The 21,971-nt window shown below is 39.5% G+C and overlaps 1 protein-coding gene across 3 annotated transcripts in view; it reads left to right on the top strand.

The window, feature by feature from the left end:
• The first annotated feature begins 620 nt into the window (after positions 1–620).
• Positions 621–21,971, top strand: part of VGLL3 (vestigial like family member 3) — a 47,099-nt gene continuing 25,748 nt past the window's right edge. The window contains exons 1-2 of one of the 3 annotated variants that reach the window (XM_082654118.1): positions 621–936; positions 12,810–13,095. In XM_082654118.1, the coding sequence (XP_082510244.1) occupies positions 811–936; positions 12,810–13,095 (412 nt within the window). In that variant the 5' untranslated portion in view covers positions 621–810. The remainder of the gene's footprint in view (positions 937–12,809; positions 13,096–21,971) is intronic. The other 2 variants (XM_082654119.1, XM_082654120.1) reach the window with 2 other exon arrangements.

Consider the following 21,971-nt stretch of genomic DNA (forward strand, 5'->3'; position numbering starts at 1 on the left):
TGTAGCCTTGGCCTCTAGTTTGGTGTTCCTTGTAAAAGCTCCTTGGGGCTGGGAAGCCCTCGCCCCAGCGCCCAGGTGACAGGAGATGGGGTGGGAACCCGCGGAGCTTTCAGGGCGTGGAACCTCTCTCATACCATTCCTTCCCTCCCACCACCACCCCACTGCCGGGAGGCGGAGAGAGCTTGCAACTTCTCTCCAATCCGCGGCCGGCCCTCCCCGGGGTCCCCCTGCTGGGCGACCGGCCCGCCACCGACCGAGTTGGAGGAACTTCGCGGAGCTCCGCGTCAGAGCCGGGAGAGGCGAGATGCTCCCCCTCCTCCCCTGCCGTCCCCCTCACTCTGCCCCCGCCTCCCGGTCCTCGCCCAGCCGGGAGCGCCGGTGATAGGACGAGCCCCGGGCGTGCATCGTGTATATGCAAACCAGAGCCCGGTTCCCCAGGTCTGTCCGACCCCGGCCGGGGCTGCGGCTGCGGCTGGCGCTGCCGTGGGCGCCGCTGCGCTCGCCCTCGCCCTCGCCCCGCACTGCCATGCTCCCGCCGCGCGGCGGGCCAATGCGTCCCCGAGTCGCTATATAAGCGCAGGCCAGGGGACACCCGGAGGGGCTGAAGATGAGGGTGCCCGCGCATGGGCCACCGCCGATTGCCAACCCCTCCCCAGCCCGCGCCCCGCGCGGAGCCCACGGCCGCCGAGGACCCGCCTTCGCCACAGTAGCAGCTGGGGCTGCGACAGAGGCGGCAGCTGCGGCGGCGCCTGTCGCACGAGCGCGTAGAGCAGCGGCCGCAGCTCCGGGGCCGCCGCTGCCCCGGCTGCCATGAGTTGTGCGGAGGTGATGTATCACCCCCAGCCGTATGGAGCGCCCCAGTATCTGCCCAACCCCGTGGCAGCTGCAACCTGCCCCACAGCCTATTACCACCCGGCGCCCCAACATGGCCAGCAGGTGAGTCACCGACCGGGCAGCCTGCCGGGGGCGGGGGCGAGGGGCAGCGAGAGTATCGGTCTGGGGCTCCCAAGACGTCCCTCTGGGACGGGTGGCGCGGAGGATGCTCTGAGACTTGCGGGAGCGCCCTTGAACAGAAAGCCATCAGAAGAGAAAAGACGAGGCTTCGGGAAGGACGAGCTGCCAGGTGGACGGGTGGGGATTCCAAGCGAGGCATTACCTGGCTGGGGGCTTCAGTGAGCTCTTGTCACCGGCTGAGAAGCTATTCCTCATAGCCACCCTAGCTCTTAGGGCTCAGTTCTCTGAAGCTCACCAAGGGCATCTGTCTTAGGAGTATGTGAGTAAACTTCCTTTAAACCAAATATTTTGTTTCCTTTGAAACGGTGGAGTGTTTCAGGATTTTCTTGATTAGGAGGATGAAATGTGTCACTGACATAGGGGAGGCTACCTGGACAGTGAGCCCATGGAATGACTTTTCTGGAACTTTTATGGTGGAACATGGGTCTCGTGTAATACCTGTCCAATGTTACTAGAAGTTCTCTGCAAAGTCTGTCATCTTCCATACTTAGGTGACAGAGATTATTCCCCAAATGCCTCATTCATTTTTAATTCCATCAAAGCACAGAGATGTTATGGTTCAGTCTGTTGGACAGAAGAACCCTCTCCTTTCCCAGCTAAGAGGTAACCTTGGGTCACTGGATGCTGGGTCTCCGCCATGCCAAGAGTGACTGAATGCTGTTGGATAAAAAGGATTCAGGAACTAGGGAGATGATAAAGTTCCTTTAGAAGGGAGAGTGGGGTTCTGGGGAATTAAGCACTAGGTACCCCTGGACGTTCCTCCCTGTTCGCCCGCAGTGTGTCAAGGCTTAGTTAGCGCTACCTAAAACACATATGTGAGCATGTGGCCAGGGGCTGTACCAAAATAGGGTCCTGAGACTCTGGGAATTAGGGTGGGTTGATTTAGTGAGACTTAAAAAATATACATACTCTGAGGTAGGGACACCTATCAGGGATCTAGATATGGTTCCGAAACTAACATCCACAGAATTTATTGATTGACATTTTTTTTTTTAGTTTCTTAAAAAACATATATTTTATTGTGGTCTTCAGGGTTTGGCTCTTTAATTAATCTGGCCATTTAATTTATTTCCTCTACCCCTGTCTCTTTACTAGATTTATTGTGCTACTCTTTGGAAAGAAATTATAACTTCTGTTTAGAATTTAGGGACTGAAATTCAGCTGATTCCGGAAGAGTACGTACTCTAGATTTATCTGCTGAACAGTATGAGCTTAACCAGGACAACTAGGGCAAAAGAGGAAGGAGTCCCACTTTCTAGCTATCTTTTTTTTTTTTTTTTTCTTCATCATCTTCAGCATTTCAAAGCAAGATTACTTTTAGAGAGGGGGATGGGAAAACATTTTGTAATTTGTGAACAAGGGTGACAGGTTAAAACATTTTATTTTGGTTATGCTCTTTTTCTTTGGTTTTAATATAAAAGATATAAGTAATGGAGGAAACCATTTAAGTCCAAGTCAGGCAAGTGATGCAAAGAGACGCTGGATATCAATTTTCTGTGTTTTATGAACACTGTGTCCCAGATGAACCACCCTTTTCTTCTTTACTTTCTTCCATCTCAGAGACTGTAGAGGCCTTAAATTATCAATTGGAATGTGGACGAGCAACAGCCTCAAACTTTACTAAACATTCAGAAAGGTATTTTTCCCCTTCAAAAATAAATTTAGCAGAATAGTTGTGAATAAGGTTTTATTTTCTAGAGTTGTGAAAATAGTTCCATTCAAATACGAATCGCTAGTGGGGGTTAGGATTGGAATAGTTTTTTGAGCTAGAAAATAAAATTCGGTATCAGAAACATTATAAATAACTAATCATGAAATTTAGCTTTCAATGAAAAATAACTCCAATACCTTATCTAACTTTTGCAGTTGCCCCGAAACTCAGTTGCCAAATCACATTCCTTTGCTAAGACCGTCAACAAACCAAAAAATGAGCTTTTCTTTTTCACCTGAATTGTCCACCTCGATGAGTGGCATCTATTTGTAAATAGTGATCAATTTCTGCTATCCTTTGAGCTTCTGTAGATATTGTTTAAGTAGATGTTAGGCTGAGTTGAACTGAAGAATTTAGTTGAGAAGTGTGCTGGAAATTTTCATGTTGCTTTTACTACACTGGCTTGTTGGAGATTGCTTTTTTGTCAGGTAAAGCAACTATTTGACTATGTAACTGGCTATAGCAAAATAAAAAGACAGGAGTGTAACTACTGTACTTTTACTGTCAGGGGTTTATTTTGATGCCCTATATTTTCTGTTGGAAAACAGAGTAAATCAGGAAATTCTTATCAGGCTGACAGCATTTTTAGACTATGTGGTGCGTGGGTGAAGTGGGACTAATATTGACTTGGCCCCAACGTAGTCATCTGAGAATACATATTTTGGTTGTTTTCACATTCCATAAGGTTTTATCATTATTATCCATGAAGATTGTTTTCTCCGTACGTGGGAAGTGACCCCTAATAGCATCTTGCCTGGGAGACAAAAACAAGGGCTACGAGTCCTACTGTACTTGAAAAATTGACTTGTTGAGGACAGGAAGCAGAAAAAGTGATAGAGTTACAAAGTTTAATGGTCATTTAGAAAATGTTAGAAAAGAGAGCATTAAAGTTTTGTATCACTTCTGTATTTTCAATTATTGTAGTGTATCTTTGAACTGATTTTTTCCTCAAGTCCATATAGCTCTATAGTCCTTGTAAATTATTATCTCATAGTGGTTTATTATGATAGATTTTAAACATAGGTATATTTTCCTCTTAATGCATGATTAGACACCAGAAGTTCTTTTTTAAATAGTAGAACTTAATGCTCCAGGCACATGTATTCGCAGCTTTCCACCTAAAAGTACAATGTGATTTTGTGTAATTACAAGTGTAAAAGGCACTTGGAATTTTGTTTCATTTTTTAATTGAACATATTATAAATCATAGGTGGGTAATAGGTTAGTACCTTAAAAACAGTGAACTGTGTATACATCAGGCTGCATTGCAGTGTGTTACTTAAGCATACAGTAGGCTAAGTGAATAAAAGTAAAATGTAAATATACCTAAAGAGTCAGTTTTAGTCCCTGACGTTAATTCCTAGAATTGCGTGCATAAATCTAACAGTGTGCTTTATAGAGCCAGGATTTGCTAAGGGATCTAAGGTCTCTGGTCCCTGTGCCCACCATCTCTTCATTGCTTGAATGCATCAGTCCCTACCAACTCCTCAGGAGAACTCTCGACTTAGTCTCTCAGCACGTGCTCCAAAGGCATGATGACACTGCAGAACGTGTACAGAAAGGAATGCGTTTGTATCCCGACAGTGACAGTAGGAAAAAATGAAAAAAAATTCAAAATACGTGTCAGGAAAAATTGAGGGAAACAATCATAAATTCCCTTCATACCCCGTAGATTCCTCATCTTAAATGCAGACAATCTGTCATCTAAAATCTCCCTCCCCCCATATTTTCATAATGTTAACATTAGGGAGATACTTAAAGCAAAGCTTTCAGAACTGGGTGAGTTCTTAGGTGAGGTGGTGAAAGCAGAGGAGAACAATCGCCCATTCTCTAATTGTGCATAGGAGTTTTTAACAATCACACTTTGGGCTTCATATAAGTTAGAGCATATTGACGCTGCTCTCTTCAAGGGTGACAGCTGGGTGAATACGCATGCATGCTTTCACTTAAGAGAATTAAAAGTCTTGGGAGGCAGAACTTCAGTTCTAACTTTGTAAGGAGTTTTTCGAACTCTTTCTCTGGACTCTGCCACCTTGGTTAGGTCATAAAATCTGAGATTCTGTTTGTTAGGAAAAAACCCTGGGAAAACATACTTCAACCCCTCCTTTTACAGACGGGGAAATGCATGTTTATAGGGCTGAAATGCCTGGCTAAAGATTTCAAAGCTAATTGGTGACAAAAGTAGGACCACTGGATCCCCTGCTCCCCAGCAGAGCATCTTTCCACCATACCATGCCGTCTCCCAAGATTTTTTTTTTTTTTTTGCTATTGCACAATAGGCTTATTTCTGTCTTTAGTGCTCCAAATCAACTTTTTGATAAAGAAGATTAATATGCAGTAGATTCTTTGGCCTTGGAGCTTGAAATTCTTTCCAAGTCCTTGGTAGTGTACGTTTTTAGTTTAGGCATTCCAAAGTTGTTTTGCAAGCATTTGTATTATGCTAATGACTTTTGCTATCCGTGTTGCATCCTTTGCTGATGAAGCAGAATATCCACTTAGCAAATGAACATGTATTTATTTGAAAATAATATGCAGGAAGTGGTATTAACAGTCAGCTTTAAGTGCCTCATATATCATTGCTGTTCCAACATAAGTTTAGATTTATTAAGAGGAAAACATACAATTACATTCTAAATAGTTTCAATACACAGTCCACTTATTTAAGTTGGAGGATATAATTTTCTTGCAACTGTAAGCAAGGACTTAAGTAGATTTATAAGAATTCATACAGGACTTCTTTGAGAGAGAACAGCCCCTCTGATTCCAAACTACACAAAGTAACTTGACTGTAGAGACTTAGAAGCTTCAAGTGCCCCAGAGCTTTATGCTCCCAATAACTTTCCAGCCAGAAAATTCAAAGCTAGAAGGAAAATTAAACTTTGAAATAACTAAACTGAACTGTTGTCTCTGGCAGTCAACCAGAATGGAGATTACAATACGGATAGTAAGGGCAGGCTTGAAATCCATAAAATCATGTGCAGTGAGGCTACATTCACCAGAAAAACCAAATGCCGGGACAAGGAAGCATTCTGTGGAAATTTAAGTGAAGGATATTTTCATTCAATGCAAGGAAGTCCTACTTCACTTAGCGCTTGGTAAAGTCTCACATCTCAGAGTTGGAGATGATGGGGACATGACTCATAACAGTGGAAATGAGGGGGATCAGTGGGTAGAACGATCCTGCACGGTGCTTCCTTGGACAACTACAGAAGAGATGCTGTGTTGACCCGGTTGTGCAGTATGTACATTTCTGTCTTGTGTTTTGCTGTGCAAAGGGGATTGTCAATAAGACTAAAAATATTATGCGCAAGATGCCTAACGCAGATTCTAAAGTGAACTCGAGAGTTAAATGACTGCCATTCTAAAACCCGGCCACTTAACTTGAATCCCATCAGCCCTATTTCCAACTGGCTTTAAAAAGAAATCTCAAAACTGATACATCTAGTAATACATAACAATTTAAGGTATTGTCTCTAGAAAAACATTTTCATTCAAGAAACTAAAACTCTCCAATACTTGAATTTCAGACTCTGGCAGAGATAGTGGAGGAAATAATTTTGGTCAAAACTTTGCACTGACTCTTTTAAAAAGCACGTCTTTCAGCAGCTGGTTTTCTGCTTTAACTATTCATTTAGGAAGACCCTAATAGTGACTTGAACCATTAGACCCAAACGTCTGTTGCTAGAAGCAAGTCATGAATGCCATATTTATAGATATTTCAGTGGATACCAGATTTATTTCAGTAATTTACAAGTATGGTCTGAAACGGGATAACTGAACTATTTTTCACTTGTCTCATACTTCAGTAGAGAAAAAAAAGAAAAAAAAGAAAAAGGAAAGAAAAGAACGGAAGAAGGGCCTAAACCGAACAGGTGTCCTTTCCTCTTAAAACTATGTTGTTTTAGTGTGCAAAAACACTTGTCCTTGGGGGATGGGGTGGGGATATTTGAAGGATGCCTCCTTTCTGGTTACTGTGAAGATAGCTAAAGGAAGTACCCAAACTAGTTCCTAGGAATTGGGCTAGATGACCTATGTCTGAAAATGAATTAGTCTTCAATGATCTGTAGGGTTTTTTTGACCAGTGTCCTGCAAAATCAGAAAAGGCAGCCAACGTAAGAAACAAAATGAAGTGTGAGTTTGTCTAGAGCTCCAGCATGTTGCTTATTAGCCTACAGAGTTGGACGAGACCTCTGAGATAATGAAGTCAGAATTCCTCATCTTCAGAAGAGAAAGCTGAGGGCCAAAGGTTTCGATGCCTTACCCAGATTCATGGACTAGTTTTGGTCAAATCCCCTTAACCATTCCAGTTCTCTTTCTACTGTGTTCCCTTTCCATCTGGGCTTCTTTAGAAGGAACAAAAGCAATTAGTAATTCACCTAGTGTTACCCTCTTACTTTTCTCATTTAAAAATTTTTGAATATTAGCTACTTGGAGAAATTAGACAATTAGCCATGTGGATAAACCTGGAGGTTCTCTTTCTTTACCATTTTCCTTACAAGCCTCTCTCAACTGCTATGACTTTCATTTTTGTGCCTCCGAGCCTTTGCACAATGACTGACACAAAATAAGAATTAACTGGCAATTCGATGACTAACAGATAAATTTTAAAAAGTGAAATCATACCCTAAATCTAGTAATAGGATTATGTAAACATACCAGAAATTTATACATCAGAAACTGTTGTTTCATTCAAAGCAGTCAGTTTGAGAGAGAACACATACCCTCATGATGCGATCATTGCTTAAAACATTTTGGGAATGCAAATTTTGAAATTCTCAGCCTGTGGCACATTTTTTTTAACATCCTCAAAACTGGAAAAATTTCATCCTTTGAGGGGATGAGTTTGATTTTTTTTTTTGATAATGACCAGAATCATTGAGTGGCAGGTGTGCTCAAAAATAGCTAATATTATTTTTGGTTTGCTCCTCCTACTGTTAAGAAAAATAAAAAACAAACAAACAAAAAAAGCAAACAAACACAGAATCTCGAGGTCTGAGTGTGTCTAGTAAATTGGCTCCACTCACATTTCCAGAATAAGATTTCCAGAAAAATTGTATTTTGTATCTGACTTGCCAAGGGGACAACACATTTCTAGATATAGAAGGGCAGGTTCATCTAGATATACATATATTTTGAAGAGCTCTGCTTTATTTAATAGCCATATCTTTGATATGTTTACATCCCTAGTTTTTAAGTGTTATAAATAACTTTAGACTTTCTTTAGTTCGCATATGATGCCACGCTGACTGTGGGCTTCTATTTGTTTACACAGTTAAACTAAATATTATATAGAGACTCATTTTCTTTAGTCTGTTTTCTTGGCAGATGCTTTGTTGTCAGACAGAAAGAGGTTCTAATCCCATCCTTGCCGTTTACTAGTTAGATGATGTGGCCAAGTAAATCAGTTTTTGCATATATACATTGAGAATAATTATTTGGACAAAATATTTGTGTATGTGTGACAGTTAGTGAAATAAAATATATCAGAGGTCTGTGAACTATCTTCCTTATCCTGACCCACCTTCCCACAACCTGATTCCTCCTCCTCCAAATAGGCCAAGGACCAAAACTTCAAGTCTCTCTGGGATAGATTTAAAAATCTGTTATTCGGGCTTCCCTGGTGGCGCAGTGGTTGAGAGTCTGCCTGCCGATGCAGGGGACACGGGTTCGTGCCCTGGTCTGGGAGGATCCCACATGCCGCGGAGCGGCTGGGCCCGTGAGCCATGGCCGCTGAGCCTGCGCGTCCGGAGACTGTGCTCCGCAACGGGAGAGGTCACAACAGTGAGAGGCCCGCGTACCGAAAAAAAAAAAAAAAAATCTGTTATTCAAGTAAATTCGGAAAAATAGGATCAAAGAGTAACACACTGCTTTATGGACTTCATAGTTTTGAAACATTGACTATGGGCTAGTGGTCCTTTCTTACAGGCTCTAACCATGTCTCTCGGGATGAAAGAATCATTGCATTTAGAAAAGATAGCCAGTAGAAAAAAAAAAAAAAAAGCTGTTTCCAAATATCCAATGATTCATTAAAATACTTTTTTTTTCCTTAGAAAAAAAGTTTCCACATATGCACAGTAATCATTTGGCATTTTGTAGGCTTAAGCCTTGGGAAGTTAGTGGTATTTGGCTCCTGACATGGAAGTCTTTCTCTTGTCAGACAAATCCTTTCCCCGGCACATTCCTGTGCGAGTTTGTTTCTGTTGTGCCTGATGGCAGGTTGTGAGGTGTTTGGGCATGGTTCGCACTGCCTAGGCTAGGCGGACTCCTTCACACTGCTACTTTCAAGTCTTTCTGAGTTAATTTTAACTCTGTGCCTGTTAACTCGGTCACTGTTTCATCTAACTCAAGGTTCTTTTACCTGAAGGAAATTTGTCATTACTCTGCCATGGAGGATGAGTCAGTTAAGGTGCATTCAATAAACCAAATTGTAGTCTTTGAAATTCCTTCTGATGACTTCTTTTTGTTAATAATTCGTAAGTGTCTAGTAAGAAAAATATGAATACTTCTGACAGATTGGGCTATTTTTAGGGTGTGATAGTGCATTTTGAGAAAAATATGAACCACATTGCCTTTCAGCATTGATTCAGGAAATCTGGGTTCTGATGATTTGAGATTTATTTTCAAGTTTTAAATTTTATATATTACTTTCAAGAATGAAGATAACCCTAGGGAAGTTTCATTCCAAGGAGCAAACACCAAGTAAATACAGAATATGGCAACAGTGTACATAAATAACATACTTAGTTTTTTTTGAAAAAAGGCAAAGGATTGATTTACAGTCACAAAAGCACAGATAACAGAAGGCAGTTGAGGCTTAAGAGTCATTGGGGAAGGAGACTAGGATAGTGTGAATGTTAGCATATGGATCAATTGCTGTTTAAATTGTGTGTTCCCATTTTCTTCATGCTCACACTTGATGTTTAAAAAATGTATGTAAATTCAGTGTTGCCATTTTAGAAGGCTATCAGGCTGTTTGGATGCTTTAGAATTCTTATTTTAACAAGTGATGTCGATGGTGTGGTCATAAATGCTCCTGTGTGTTGTAAACGTAAATATTTAAATGGGTACACTAAAATTTGTGAAAATTGATGCAAAATGCAAGAGGGGGGTGAGAAATATGCTTTATATCCTGCCCATTGGTAGCTGTATCATAGGCTCCTTTTTTATTTTATTTTTTTGATGGTCTCCAGCAAATTTATTTAACTAGTAGAAGACCTGCCTCAAAGAGCTGGGAGAGAGAAAAAAAAGTATATTTTATAAGCATCCTCCCAAAATGTATTTAAATAGAGGAGTCAATATAGATATTTTTATAGTACGACAGGTATTTGAAAGGAATATTTCAATATATACTTATATAAATGCATATGTGTATATATAGATATATATTACATATATAGGAAATATAAAGATTATAGGGAATCAATGCATCCGTTGACAGAATTGACATTTAGAAAATAGACTCATAAAAGGTATTTTGACACAATGGAAGATTTTGCTTAATTTTTCCCCATTTCATAGTGAAAAATGTATAACTTATTTGTATCCAACTACTCAGCAATTGGTTAAAAAAGAGTAACATAAAATTATATAGCATTTAGAAAATTGTGTAATCTTAAATTGACTGAAAATCTATGGCTTAAATTCAACTGCCATCAATGTAAAAATTAAGAAATTTTATTGATACCATTATTGATCATAATACTGTGCTACATTTTCATACAAATGGAGGCTATATTTGCATTTGATTTGCAGTTCTCAAATCTTTCACATATATATAACTTTAATTTTATTTTATCTAAGAATCAATTGCTAATTGGGATAAAATAAAAAAATTGTCTTTCTTTGGATAATTAACATAGCCAAGGCTCTTTCATTTAAGGAATAAGCATTAAAATTAAACAAATTAAACAAGTAGATGCAAAGCCTGACTCTCACAAACTGATGCTGCACTGGACGTTAATGAGAAAAAAGAAATCGGTTTAATAGATAATACTTAACACTTAAGGCAGTGAAGCCACTCTGTAGATCAGTTTTAATCTTTTTCCCAAATAAAAACAGTGCTTCTTTCTAATATGCCTGAATATTCGGCAGAGTGTGTGTATTTGCTTAAAATAGTATAACTTCGGTAAATGCACATGTGCCTGGAGAAGCAGTACTGTGATTTGACTAATAAATAGTAATATTCATGTAACTTTATAATGGAATTTAAAGCCAGGAGTAACTGTAGAGGTCAGTTAGTTCAATCTTTTCATTTTATACATAACGTATATTACTACGGTGTTTTTTACTATTGAAGTTAAACATAATCATGTTCAAATCTGAGCAGAACAGATTGTAAGAATTTTATAACCACTCAGTCATTACAATCACCTATTCATCAGCAAGGCATATTCACTCACAGGGAATGAATCATCTATTCATCAAGAAGCGATAACCATACTGACACAGATTTCAAATAAAAAGGGAGATACATATAGTGTGTGTGTATATATAGCAGCCCTAAATAATAAGCAGCAGCTTGTAATGTGCTTGAACATTTCAGACCCTACCTCACACAAGAACAACATATTCATTGCTGGGGTTCAGTTTTCCGAATGAGGCATTTATAATTTGGGGCTACAGATTTTGGGGCTAGTAATTACCACTAGAAACATTGAGTCTTGGTTATGTGTTTTGATAACATTTGCCAAACTATGTGCTTACTGACTATTCTAGAATGATTTATTTTTTTCTACTGACATTCACTTTCCAACATGCAGTTTTTTCTGAAATAAGAAAAATGGTCTGACAAAGGGTCAGGTTTTGTAGGTATACAGATGATAGGATGCTCATTTTGTCATTAAGATAATGAGTTTTATAGTTTTTTAGCGTTATTTTCTTATATATAATTTGCACTAAAGTTGTTGATTATAAAAATGATATGGGTTCTACGAAAAATATTTGGAAATATTGAAAAATAGGAATAAGAAAATAACAACCAACTACAAGCTTACTACCCAGAAAAAGAACACAAAACATAACATTTTGGTGATTTTTTTTTCCGCACTAGATATCCCTCCCCTGCCCTCCTCTGACACATACATGTACACACATATGTACATTTGTGTATTTTTATTATGCATTCTGGGTCCATCACTTATAAGCTCTGTGACCTTTGGCAAGTTACTTCGCTTCTCTGTGCCTCACTTCTTCATATTTAAAATATGGACAGTAATGATAACCACATTATAGAATTGTAAAGATTACATGGGGTAATAAAGAGTATCAGTCATAATGTAAACTATTACTAGAGCTACGATTTTATGTTTTGAAAACATTTTAAAATTACCAAACCTTTTTCATTTTGATTTAAAAGCCATCCTAGCCATTGCTAGTATCTTGTATTATTTTCAGCAAGTCATCATAATACCTTTTTTTCCCCTTTTATGATAATGGTGGTAAGTGGAACATCTGAAAAATATGTTCCATGCAAAATGGATCTTCACACAGACTTATTTTGTCATTTTAGTTTGATTTTTGAGAAATGAGTTCAGCACATCTGCCAAATCCTTTTATAAGATGCTACATTCCTGTTTTTATTTTAGTGTATTTCATTTATGAAAAACTCTTTTCTTCTCCACCCCTCCCCCAGACAGTTAGGCCTACCATCTCCATTCCTCCCTGTCCCGAACTATAATGTTGCTGTACATTAAATCTGTAAAATAGAAAAGGGAACAAAAATGGAAGGGCTCTGTCACTTTCTTTTTTTTTTTTTTTTTTAAAGTCATTCTCCTTTTGGTATATCTAAATTAAGCAAAAAAAAAAAAAAAGCCTGCCTTTCACAGTCTGAGAATATACCATTGGATAATGGACATTTTTTTTTTTTTGCCAAATTTGAAATAGCAAAGTCTTTTTTTTCAGGGTGGGAAGCAGAAAGCTGGTTTGGGGAAGGGGAAGGTGGAGTAAAGCAAATGAAGAAGAATCAGTTTGTGAACATATGTTAATGTTTAGATTTTTTTTTTTTTTTTTTTTAGTGAAAAGTTAACTCGTTAATGCTTTTTGTACAAACTGTCTTTGATACTATGTTTTGTTTATTCCATCCCAGAAGAAGTTAGCGGTATACAGCAAGATGCAGGACTCTCTGGAAGTCACCCTTCCCAGCAAACAAGAGGAGGAGGAGGAGGAGGAGGAGGAGGAGGAGGAGGAGGAGAAAGACCAGCCTGCCGAGATGGAGTACCTTAACTCTCGCTGTGTCCTTTTCACTTATTTCCAGGGAGACATTGGGTCAGTAGTGGATGAACACTTCTCAAGAGCTTTGGGCCAAGCCAGCACCCTTCATCCAGAATCTGCCATTTCAAAAAGCAAGATGGGGCTAACCCCCTTATGGCGAGGTAAGAATTCCAAAGCAGATGCTCTCCAGGGCACTGGCTCTGTTTCGCAACCGTCTGTACCAGGTTCCAGCTGGAGACTTGCCCCTGGAGGACGGATATCCACTCGCTTTTTAATTTTTAAGGACAGCAAGGAATTTCTTTCAGACAAACAGCTGGATCAGTTTTGTCACATGTGGAATGCAGGGTTGGAAAGGATGCAGTCACACCCCTTAAATTCCTCGTGGAAAGTAGTGATGCAACTGGCCTGAGTTCATAGTGGCAGGATTGAGCTGCGAAGCACCATTCCTTAAGCCCCGATGGCCCAATTTGGATCTCTAAATAATAGGCGTGCCTGGATCAGTGTTTAAAAATTAGCTCTTGCTCATTCCACGAGGTGCTACGTGATGACATAGCAGAGGTCTGAGTCTGACCCAGGAATACATACTTTGAAAGCCTTTTGTGTTCTCTTGATGGCTTTCTCTGTCCTGCTTTGTTGTGATGTTAACTCTTTGTAGTGTACAACCCAGACATTATTGACTGTATCTCCCTGGTTTAAGCTATTTTTTTTTTTTAACTCAGTAAAGCAAAGCAGTAGATTGGGCTTCCTCTTCTTTATTTCCCACTATATAGAGGTCACAGAGAGGTGTGTTTGAATCTGATTTCTGACTCACAGAAAATGGTCTGATGACAACTTAATTGAGATAATTACAACATTAGAGAAAAAACAATCCATCATTCCAATGGTAGTTTTAAAGAAATATGAATGTTTCTTCTGAACTCACCTGGTTCTAAGAAGAATCTAGTAAAATGGTTCTCAAAGTGTGGTTTCCAGGACCAGGAACATGTACATCACATGGGAGTTGTTAGAAATGCAAATTCGTGGTCCGAGCCCCACACCTACTGAATCAGAAACTCACAGGTAGAGTACCTTGTGTTTTAACCAGCCCTCCCAGGGATTCAGGTGCAGGCTCAAGTTTGATAATTGTTGATCTAGTGCTGCTAAAAATCACAGATTGCAGCCTTCGAATCAGACAGATTTGGACCTTCGAATCAGACAGAGACTCCAGAGGGAGGCTCTGGGAATCACTGTAATAAGTGCCCCATGTGATCCTATGGTGAGGAGAGGCTGGCCACCAGTGATAGGTCACCTGTGGTAGGTCACTTGTGGTAGGGGGCAGGTGAGAGGTGATGAGTGGTCAGTCCCCTCTCAGCATCAGAAGAATGGTTCTTTCTTGTCTGCCTGCCTTTCCTTCCCTTTTCTCTCCTCCCCTCCCCTTCTCTCTTTTCACCATCCCTCCCTTCTCTTCTCCTTTCTGATAAGAAATATGAACAACATTGACATACACAGTAACTTTAAAGAGGAAGGTGGAATCCATATTCAAGTGACCTAGACCTTGGTAGAGGTGAATTGGGAAGCATACTGCTTATTTGATTAGTAATTATGGACTTCCCACAAGAACTGAGAACTTAGTCCTCGAAACCCTAAGATGCTAATAGAACCAACAATGTCCTATTTGATAGCACATTGTGAATACTTTTAATAGCTTGTGGAGGGTGAAAATAGGAAAACTTCAGTGAATTAGCTGGCTTTAATAAATAGTTTGATATATCAATAATAAATCCTATCATGACAATCAGTCCCAGGAGAGTAATGAATGCAATGCCTAATTCTTTTAGCATACTAGCATATGCAGCCCAGTGATCATTTAACTTGGAATATAGGAGCAAAAGCCCCAAATTATAGAAAGTTGTAAGAGTGATTGTCTAAAGTATCATAACCATAATAGTTTTAAGTGAGGTGTTGTGTAAATGCAAAAACTCTACATGTCAGTGTTTTTCCCATAATCTGCATGACTGAGTGGAGAGGATCTTTGGAAGGCTGTCAAATTTCAGTATAGAAAGTGTGGATAATGGTAATGTTTTAGTAAGTATTATTAGAATTTTCTTGGCATTATCTTAAATCTGGCCTTCAAATCTATCTCCCGTTTCATTCATTGACTTATGCAGCGAATATTTATTAAGGTCCTACTATGTTCTAGGTAGTGGGAATATAGCAGTGGACAAGAGAGTCTAAGCTTCTATACTCAATGGAGCTTGCTAGTGAAAGAGACAGGCAATATATATATAATGAGATGCAAGGTATTATTTTACTTAGAGTGATAACAGATGGTCTCTCTAAGACTTACATTTGAGCACAGACCCGAAGGAAATAAGAGTGCTTCTTATCACACAAATATCTAGGGGGAAATTATTTAAGGCAGAGGGAACAGCCAGTGCAAAGGCCCTGAGGAAGAATTGAACTTGAGTGTTCAACGAGAAGCCGAAATACTAGTGTGAATGGAATGAAAAGAAGAGGTGTAAGTAGAGACCAGAATTTTTAGAGCTTTGTATGTTAGTTTATCAGAGTAGCCCAGGCAAACACAGCATGCTTTTCAATTTCCATCTCTTCCTTTTCCACTGAGACTGTATATATCCTATCTAGTTAACTCACATCGTTTTCCCCAATACTCAGAATAATGCATTTCTATGTGAAAAATATGGAATATGAATTGAATGATCAAGTGATTAAATTAGATGAACCAAGTTCATACTATGTACCCAGGATTAGAAAACAAAAAAAGTCCTTAATAGACTTAATAGAGAATTTATTAGTAATAAGTTGTATGCAATCTTTGGGTACAGTTTTCTTATTTATAAAATAAGGGGGCTGAATTAAGTGGTTGTTGAAATCTTTTTTTTTTCTGTGAAATTCTATGATTTCAAATGTATTACTTACTTTCCACTTGTGAATAAAACTTTGCCATAGTTGTTTCTAATTGTGAATTAGTGTTTTTAGTTAAGTATACATAAGTTGGATGATTCATATGAAATCCACAAAATGTAATTAAGGATTTAGCAACTATTGAATGTGTTAAAGAGAAGTATAATAAATTGAGATTCCCATGTCTAGTTAAGAGAGTTGCTGGAAATATTGTATTAATTGCCAAAGCAACACAGGTTTGCATAATGCGGTCTTTGGTTGGATTATGTTTGTTTTGGGTTCAAGTTTTGACCTTATTACTGCCTGGTTGCAATGTTATCTTTGAGTAATTCTCAAAGTCTCCCTGAGATTAACTTCAACTATAATATTTGTTGATTAATACCCATCTCCTAGGGTTGTTGTAAAGATATTTTGATAATATATATGAATTATTTGGCATAGGGCTTGATGCAAGGCACCAACTGAAGGTCAGATGCCTTTTCTCTCTACCTTAAGTAAGTTTCCATTCATTTGGCACATAGAAAACCAACCTTGGATCTTTATTCAGAAAACTGTTTTCTAGGAGTTTGTATTCCTGGCAAAAATACAGTGTTTTGGACATACTAAGTACTCAAGGCTATTGACAATGTTGATGGCCGTGGCAATAATACTTTAGGAGGAGCTGCTGAGCAGCTGTATTAAATTAAAGGGTCTAATTTATGGCATGAGGTTTTTACAGTGCTACACAAGTGCTACAGTACTTCAAAGGAATTTAAAACTGAATTATGTTTGGTTGCAGAATGTATTTCCACAGTAAATCTTTAGGCAAATGATAAAGTGTCAGCTAATGATGGAACAGCGGTCATACGTTGCGTCTGTATCTTGATGGAGTTAGGAAAGTCCTCTTTAAACGTTTTGCAGCTTTGAGGCAAGCAGTTGACAGTAAATATTTGTACTTTATTTGACATGACATCACGACGACTACCTCTTCTCGCATTATATCTCCTCATGGATTGAGTAGAGCTTCTCAATTAAGAAAACCTAATGAATCTGACTGTCTCCTTATCCCATCCAATAGAAGCGTTGGCTTCAAATATGTCTGTTCACTGACCTCAGTGCTTAAGTGTTATTACAGAAAGTGTGTGTGTGTGTGTGTATGTAGGGAAAGCAAGTAGTTAAGTCAAGACATAGACAAATATGTCACTGGCTTGAAAACTATGCTGAGTGGTAAACTTGATACACTTTTTCTTCTTGTAGTTGAAAAGTAAATGTTTTCTGCATGACTGATCTACATCTGTCTTCTTGGAGCAACATTCTCATAAGAAAGCCCTCTCAAAATGAGCATTAAACTTAGCAAAGAGGAGGAAGGGGAGAGAGGGCCTATCTCCTGGGCCGACTGAGACAGGGACGGAGAGAGTTGGGCGGCATCTCTAAGAGGCACTGGAAGTAATCGCTGCTGGGAAGCTTAGAACAAACACGTGGGAGGAAATTGAGGCCTGGTTTATCTCATTGTCCTGCCTCCAAGGAGTAGGGCAGCTGACAGCACCCCTTGAAACTCTCACTTTAGAGTCACAAGGCCCATTTTTGAGCAACTCTAGAACAAAATACCTGGAGGGCAGTCTTTTGATATAATGGTAATGCTTAATGCCTGAGTGACAGAAAACACTGGAACACGTATCATTTCACCTCTGACCCAATGAGTTATTTTTATGGGAAACAGAACAAGAGGAAGGGAATTAAAATTAGAGCGAGGGCCCTCTAGGTTGAGAATGGAGTAGCAGTTTTTTTCACTGAGGTTAATAAAAAGGTAAATGTTATCTTTTAACATGGATGTTTTCAATCAGTATTTATTCTAAGAATATGTTTTCTGGAGATTTTTAAGATGACTTAAGATAGAGGTTCTACAACATTTTATGGTCCTATTTTTCCTTTTAATATAGTTTTCATTTTTTTTTCAAAATTAGGTAACAAAATATTTATTTTTTAAAATTATATGTTGAATTTTCTCTTGCATAAAGTGTTTGCCCTTAGGTTGTTTTTCAGAGGCATTGAAGTTTAATGTCAAAAGTATCCCAGCTCCTGTGAAATTGAAAGAACCACCTGATGATCCATGTTAAAGTCTTTTATGTCTCTAAGACACATTTCTGCTAAAAACCATGCCAGTGGGATTACTGGGTATGCTTTGAGTGGATTGTATGAGACAATTTCTTTTTTTCTTTTTTTGTTGTTGTTTAGAAATAAGGGTGTGTATGCATGTGTAATATTCTTTAATCCCAAATGCAAACTGAACCAAAGTATACTTAAACTTTTTGTACATGTTAGACTCAGTGTTAACGTCACCCAAATATCCAGTATCATTGAGCCCAAAGTCACCACAGAGTGTGAATATTGCATAGTTCTGAATTGCTAAAAAGTAATATTGCATGGAAATAGCGTGTGCAGTTTTTCATAAGCTTTTTCATCCAAAAAAATGTGGCTGTGATTAAATACTTGTAAGCAAAGAGTCATGTAATGAAAAAATTTACACACATATGAAATAAGCACACTGATTCCCAGGCATGAAACAAAGAATATCATCTGTTTCTTTGTATCAAGAATTTCTTTTTTAACAATCAAGATACCAGATAGTGGTTTTGAAATGTAGACTTGTCCATAAACATTTTCTGTTCAATATAGTTTCATTTACTTGTAGACTGCAACATTATTTTTGAAAAGAGCTGCATAGATCTCTGCAAACTTTATGTTACTATCAGGAGACATACTGACTGGGAAAATATTAAGTTGCTTCTAATTTGATTTTTCCCTGGGGCATTTTAAAGCTTTGTTCAGCCTCTATGGGGTGCATTTTTTAGAATAGATTTCTACTTTCAATGCTAATGTGTTCACTAATCACAATACAATATGTCATAAGTAGGATAATATTTTTGGTAAGGAATTTTTTCATTATTCATATTTCTGCACGCATATCCAAAATGCGTAAGCATCTGTAAAATAAAATTAGGTCCGTGGACATACAAATGGAAAGAAACAAAAGGAAAGCATCCAGGGAAATGACATATACTCTCTGTACTTTTGACATTTTAATGGGGGATATTAATAAAGAGAACTGTCTGTCTCTGGCACACACCTGTGGGTGGGTTGAGTTCAGTTGTTTTTATAATGAGATTCTGGCCCCGCAAGAGATACAAATTATGAGCAGAATGAAGGGTTTGCCACCAAAGATTGGATCTGTGAGAACAAAGGAGCAGATTGGTGGTGGCAAAGCTGCACTGTATAATATAAGGAGCCTCTATAAACTCTTTGTATGAGTTTTAAACTTTAAACATTAACAGCTTTCTACTGTGGGTATGATAGAAATATTCTACAAATGGCCATCATTTAAGGCAAATTGAATTTTCTTCCTACAGCTTACACGATTTTCCTTCTTGTCATTAGCAGCCATGTTTCATATGTCAAAGGAAGACCATTCTTAAATAGAACATATTTGCCTCAATGCCAGTAAGTGACTTTAAGTGCTATTTTCGGATAGATTGTGATTGTGACAAAACTAAGCCATTCAAGTAAAAGTTTGCCAGGACTGTTGGAAGGTTTGAAGAAGAGTTTGTCCTTTCATCCTTTGCCTCTTGAAGAACATCATCGCTTAGATTTCCTCAAGGGTTTTGAGATCCATGGAGATCCTGAGCAGGGGATGGGAGGAAACTTGAACTGAGACACTGAATAGCCATCTGTCTGTGGATGGGGTGGATGATAGCGCTGCTGTAGGGCTGATGGGGAGAGAGAGGAAGAGCTCGCAGTGTTAGTGCCACAGCCTTTAGGGAAGCTAGAGAAAGGAAATGTTTGAACAACCCGGTGATAATCATAATTACGTTCATCAAATTACACATGTAGGGGTTGAGTCAAGTTATATAAGCTTTCCCTGAGGCAAGAAAACTATGTCCTGGAAGTTTATGACGTGAGAACGTGAACATGTCAGACTTCTGAATACTTGTATTTCACAGTACTTCTTAGGATATCTTTTATTCCATGGAAAGATCTAGCAAGGTTCATTTATGTGGAACCCAGTATAAAAATACTATTTTACTGTACTTGCATGACTAATGTACTAAGCAACCTTATCATTATCTATAGATACAAATCCTCCATAGGACATGTCACAGAATGGCTAGAGGTATGGGGACAGAAGATATTTGGAATTAAATGAGCTCAAATCCTCACATTTGATTGGAGGACACTGAGCCACAGAGAGGCCAGCAGATCATTTGGGGTCCTACAATGAGACAGGGTAATTGCTGGGTGTCAGCTTTCTGGCTGAGCACCCCAGACTCCCAGGCCCGTGCTTGCTTAGTTACCCTGCACTGGAGGCACCTGGCTCTCACTGGAGGTATCGAGCTTTCTAAACACAGTTCTGACTATAACGCTCCCTAGATTAAAACCCTTTTAAGCTCACTGGATCTCCTCAGGACAGCGCCCACACTTAGTGCATGGCTCATAAAAACACACCCATGTGGGTCCTTCTTAGACCATAGTCTGTTTGCCACCATCTGCCCACTGAACTCTTTTTTTGTCCCTCAAATGCTATTTGTGTGTGTATGTGTAATTTTTGGCCTTTTTTTCACATACTTTTTCATTAGCCTGAAACAGCAGTCCCCAACCTTTATGGCACCTGGGACCTGTTTCGGGGAAGACAATTTTTCTACAGAGGACGTGGGTAGGGGGGAGGGTTTCGAGATGATTCAAGTGCATTACATTTATTGGGCCTTTATTTCTATTATTATTACATTGTAATATAATGAAATAATTATACAGCTCACCATAATGCTGACAGGGGGCAGAGCTCAGGAGGTAATGCGAATGGTAGGCAGCAGCTGTAAATACAGAGGAAGCTTCGTTCGCTCTCCCGCTGCTTACCTCCTGCTGTGTGGCCTGGTTCCGAACAGGCCACAGACCGGTAGTGGTCCGTGGCCCGGGGGTTGGAGACCCCTGGCCTAAAACACTCTTCCCTACCTCTTCACAAGGCTAGCCCTCCCGACCCTTTCTATTTAGCTATTACTTTCTTAGGCAGCTTTAGTGCCCTTTCCCTGTACTTCCCCTTATGAGAGCACAAACCAAATTACATTGCTTAGGTCTATTTACTTATCTGTCCCCTGCCAGATTGTGATTAAAGGTGATATCTGTCCGGTCATCCCTAGTCGCCCCATGTTTCACACATAGTAGGTCATCTATATAAACATGTCAAGACCATTGAGTGGAGAAATTGAATTGAAGCAAAGTCGGGGACGGGTCTCCCTCTTGCTTATTTATCTCCAAGTGCTATTCTCTGATATCATTTCCCCTTCCCTAAACATCTCCTCAAATCCGTTACCCCAGTTGGGTCTCCTCCACTCATGATTTCCACAGAATCTTCACCAAATTCTAGATGTTCAGGTTATAGTTACAAATGTGCTGTCCTGTGGCACAGGTATGATGAGAGCCAGCCATCCAGGCAGGCTACCTGTCTTCAAAGCCCAGTCTCCCACTTGCCAGCTGTGACTCTTGAGCTTCTTCCCTGCCTCAGTTTCCACATCTCTAAAATGGGGATAATAACAGTAACTACCTCATAAGGTTGGAGTGAGTATCCAGTGAGATCAAATCCATGCAAAGCTCCTGGCCTAGTATTGGGCATTTGGTCACTGACATTAAATGTGAACTATTATTATTTTCAGTTTAGAAACTCCCAGACCTGTACAGAAAAAATAAGCTTGGAACATACTCTTCTTGATGGAAAATGGGTGTTGGCAAGCATCACTGTGATCTTACTTCCATCTGTTACTTTCAGCGTTAAAATGCTTAGTTTGGGTGAAAATTGTATTTTCCTTTAAAAGAAATTGGTAAACATCATCGTTTCCAACCTACCTGAATCGCGTCTATGGCATAAGCTTTTCTTACCTGAGACTTATATACCTGTGACCTGTGCTCAGACTTGATGGCAGCAAGACACGCAGGAGGAAAAGAAGCTTTCCAGTCCCAGACTTGCCGACCTCAGCCTAGACTGTGACAGCCTAAGCTAAGCAAACAAAGCAGGGGACTCGTTCAGCACCTGGACCCCTGAGTACTGACCTGGCATGGCAACTCAGAGGCTTACCTGGTATCTGTTCACCTCTGTGTGGGGAGAAAAAGA

This window comes from Grampus griseus (genome assembly GCF_964374135.1).
Source record: "Grampus griseus genome assembly, chromosome: 5".
In the NCBI taxonomy this organism is placed as follows: domain Eukaryota; kingdom Metazoa; phylum Chordata; class Mammalia; order Artiodactyla; family Delphinidae; genus Grampus; species Grampus griseus.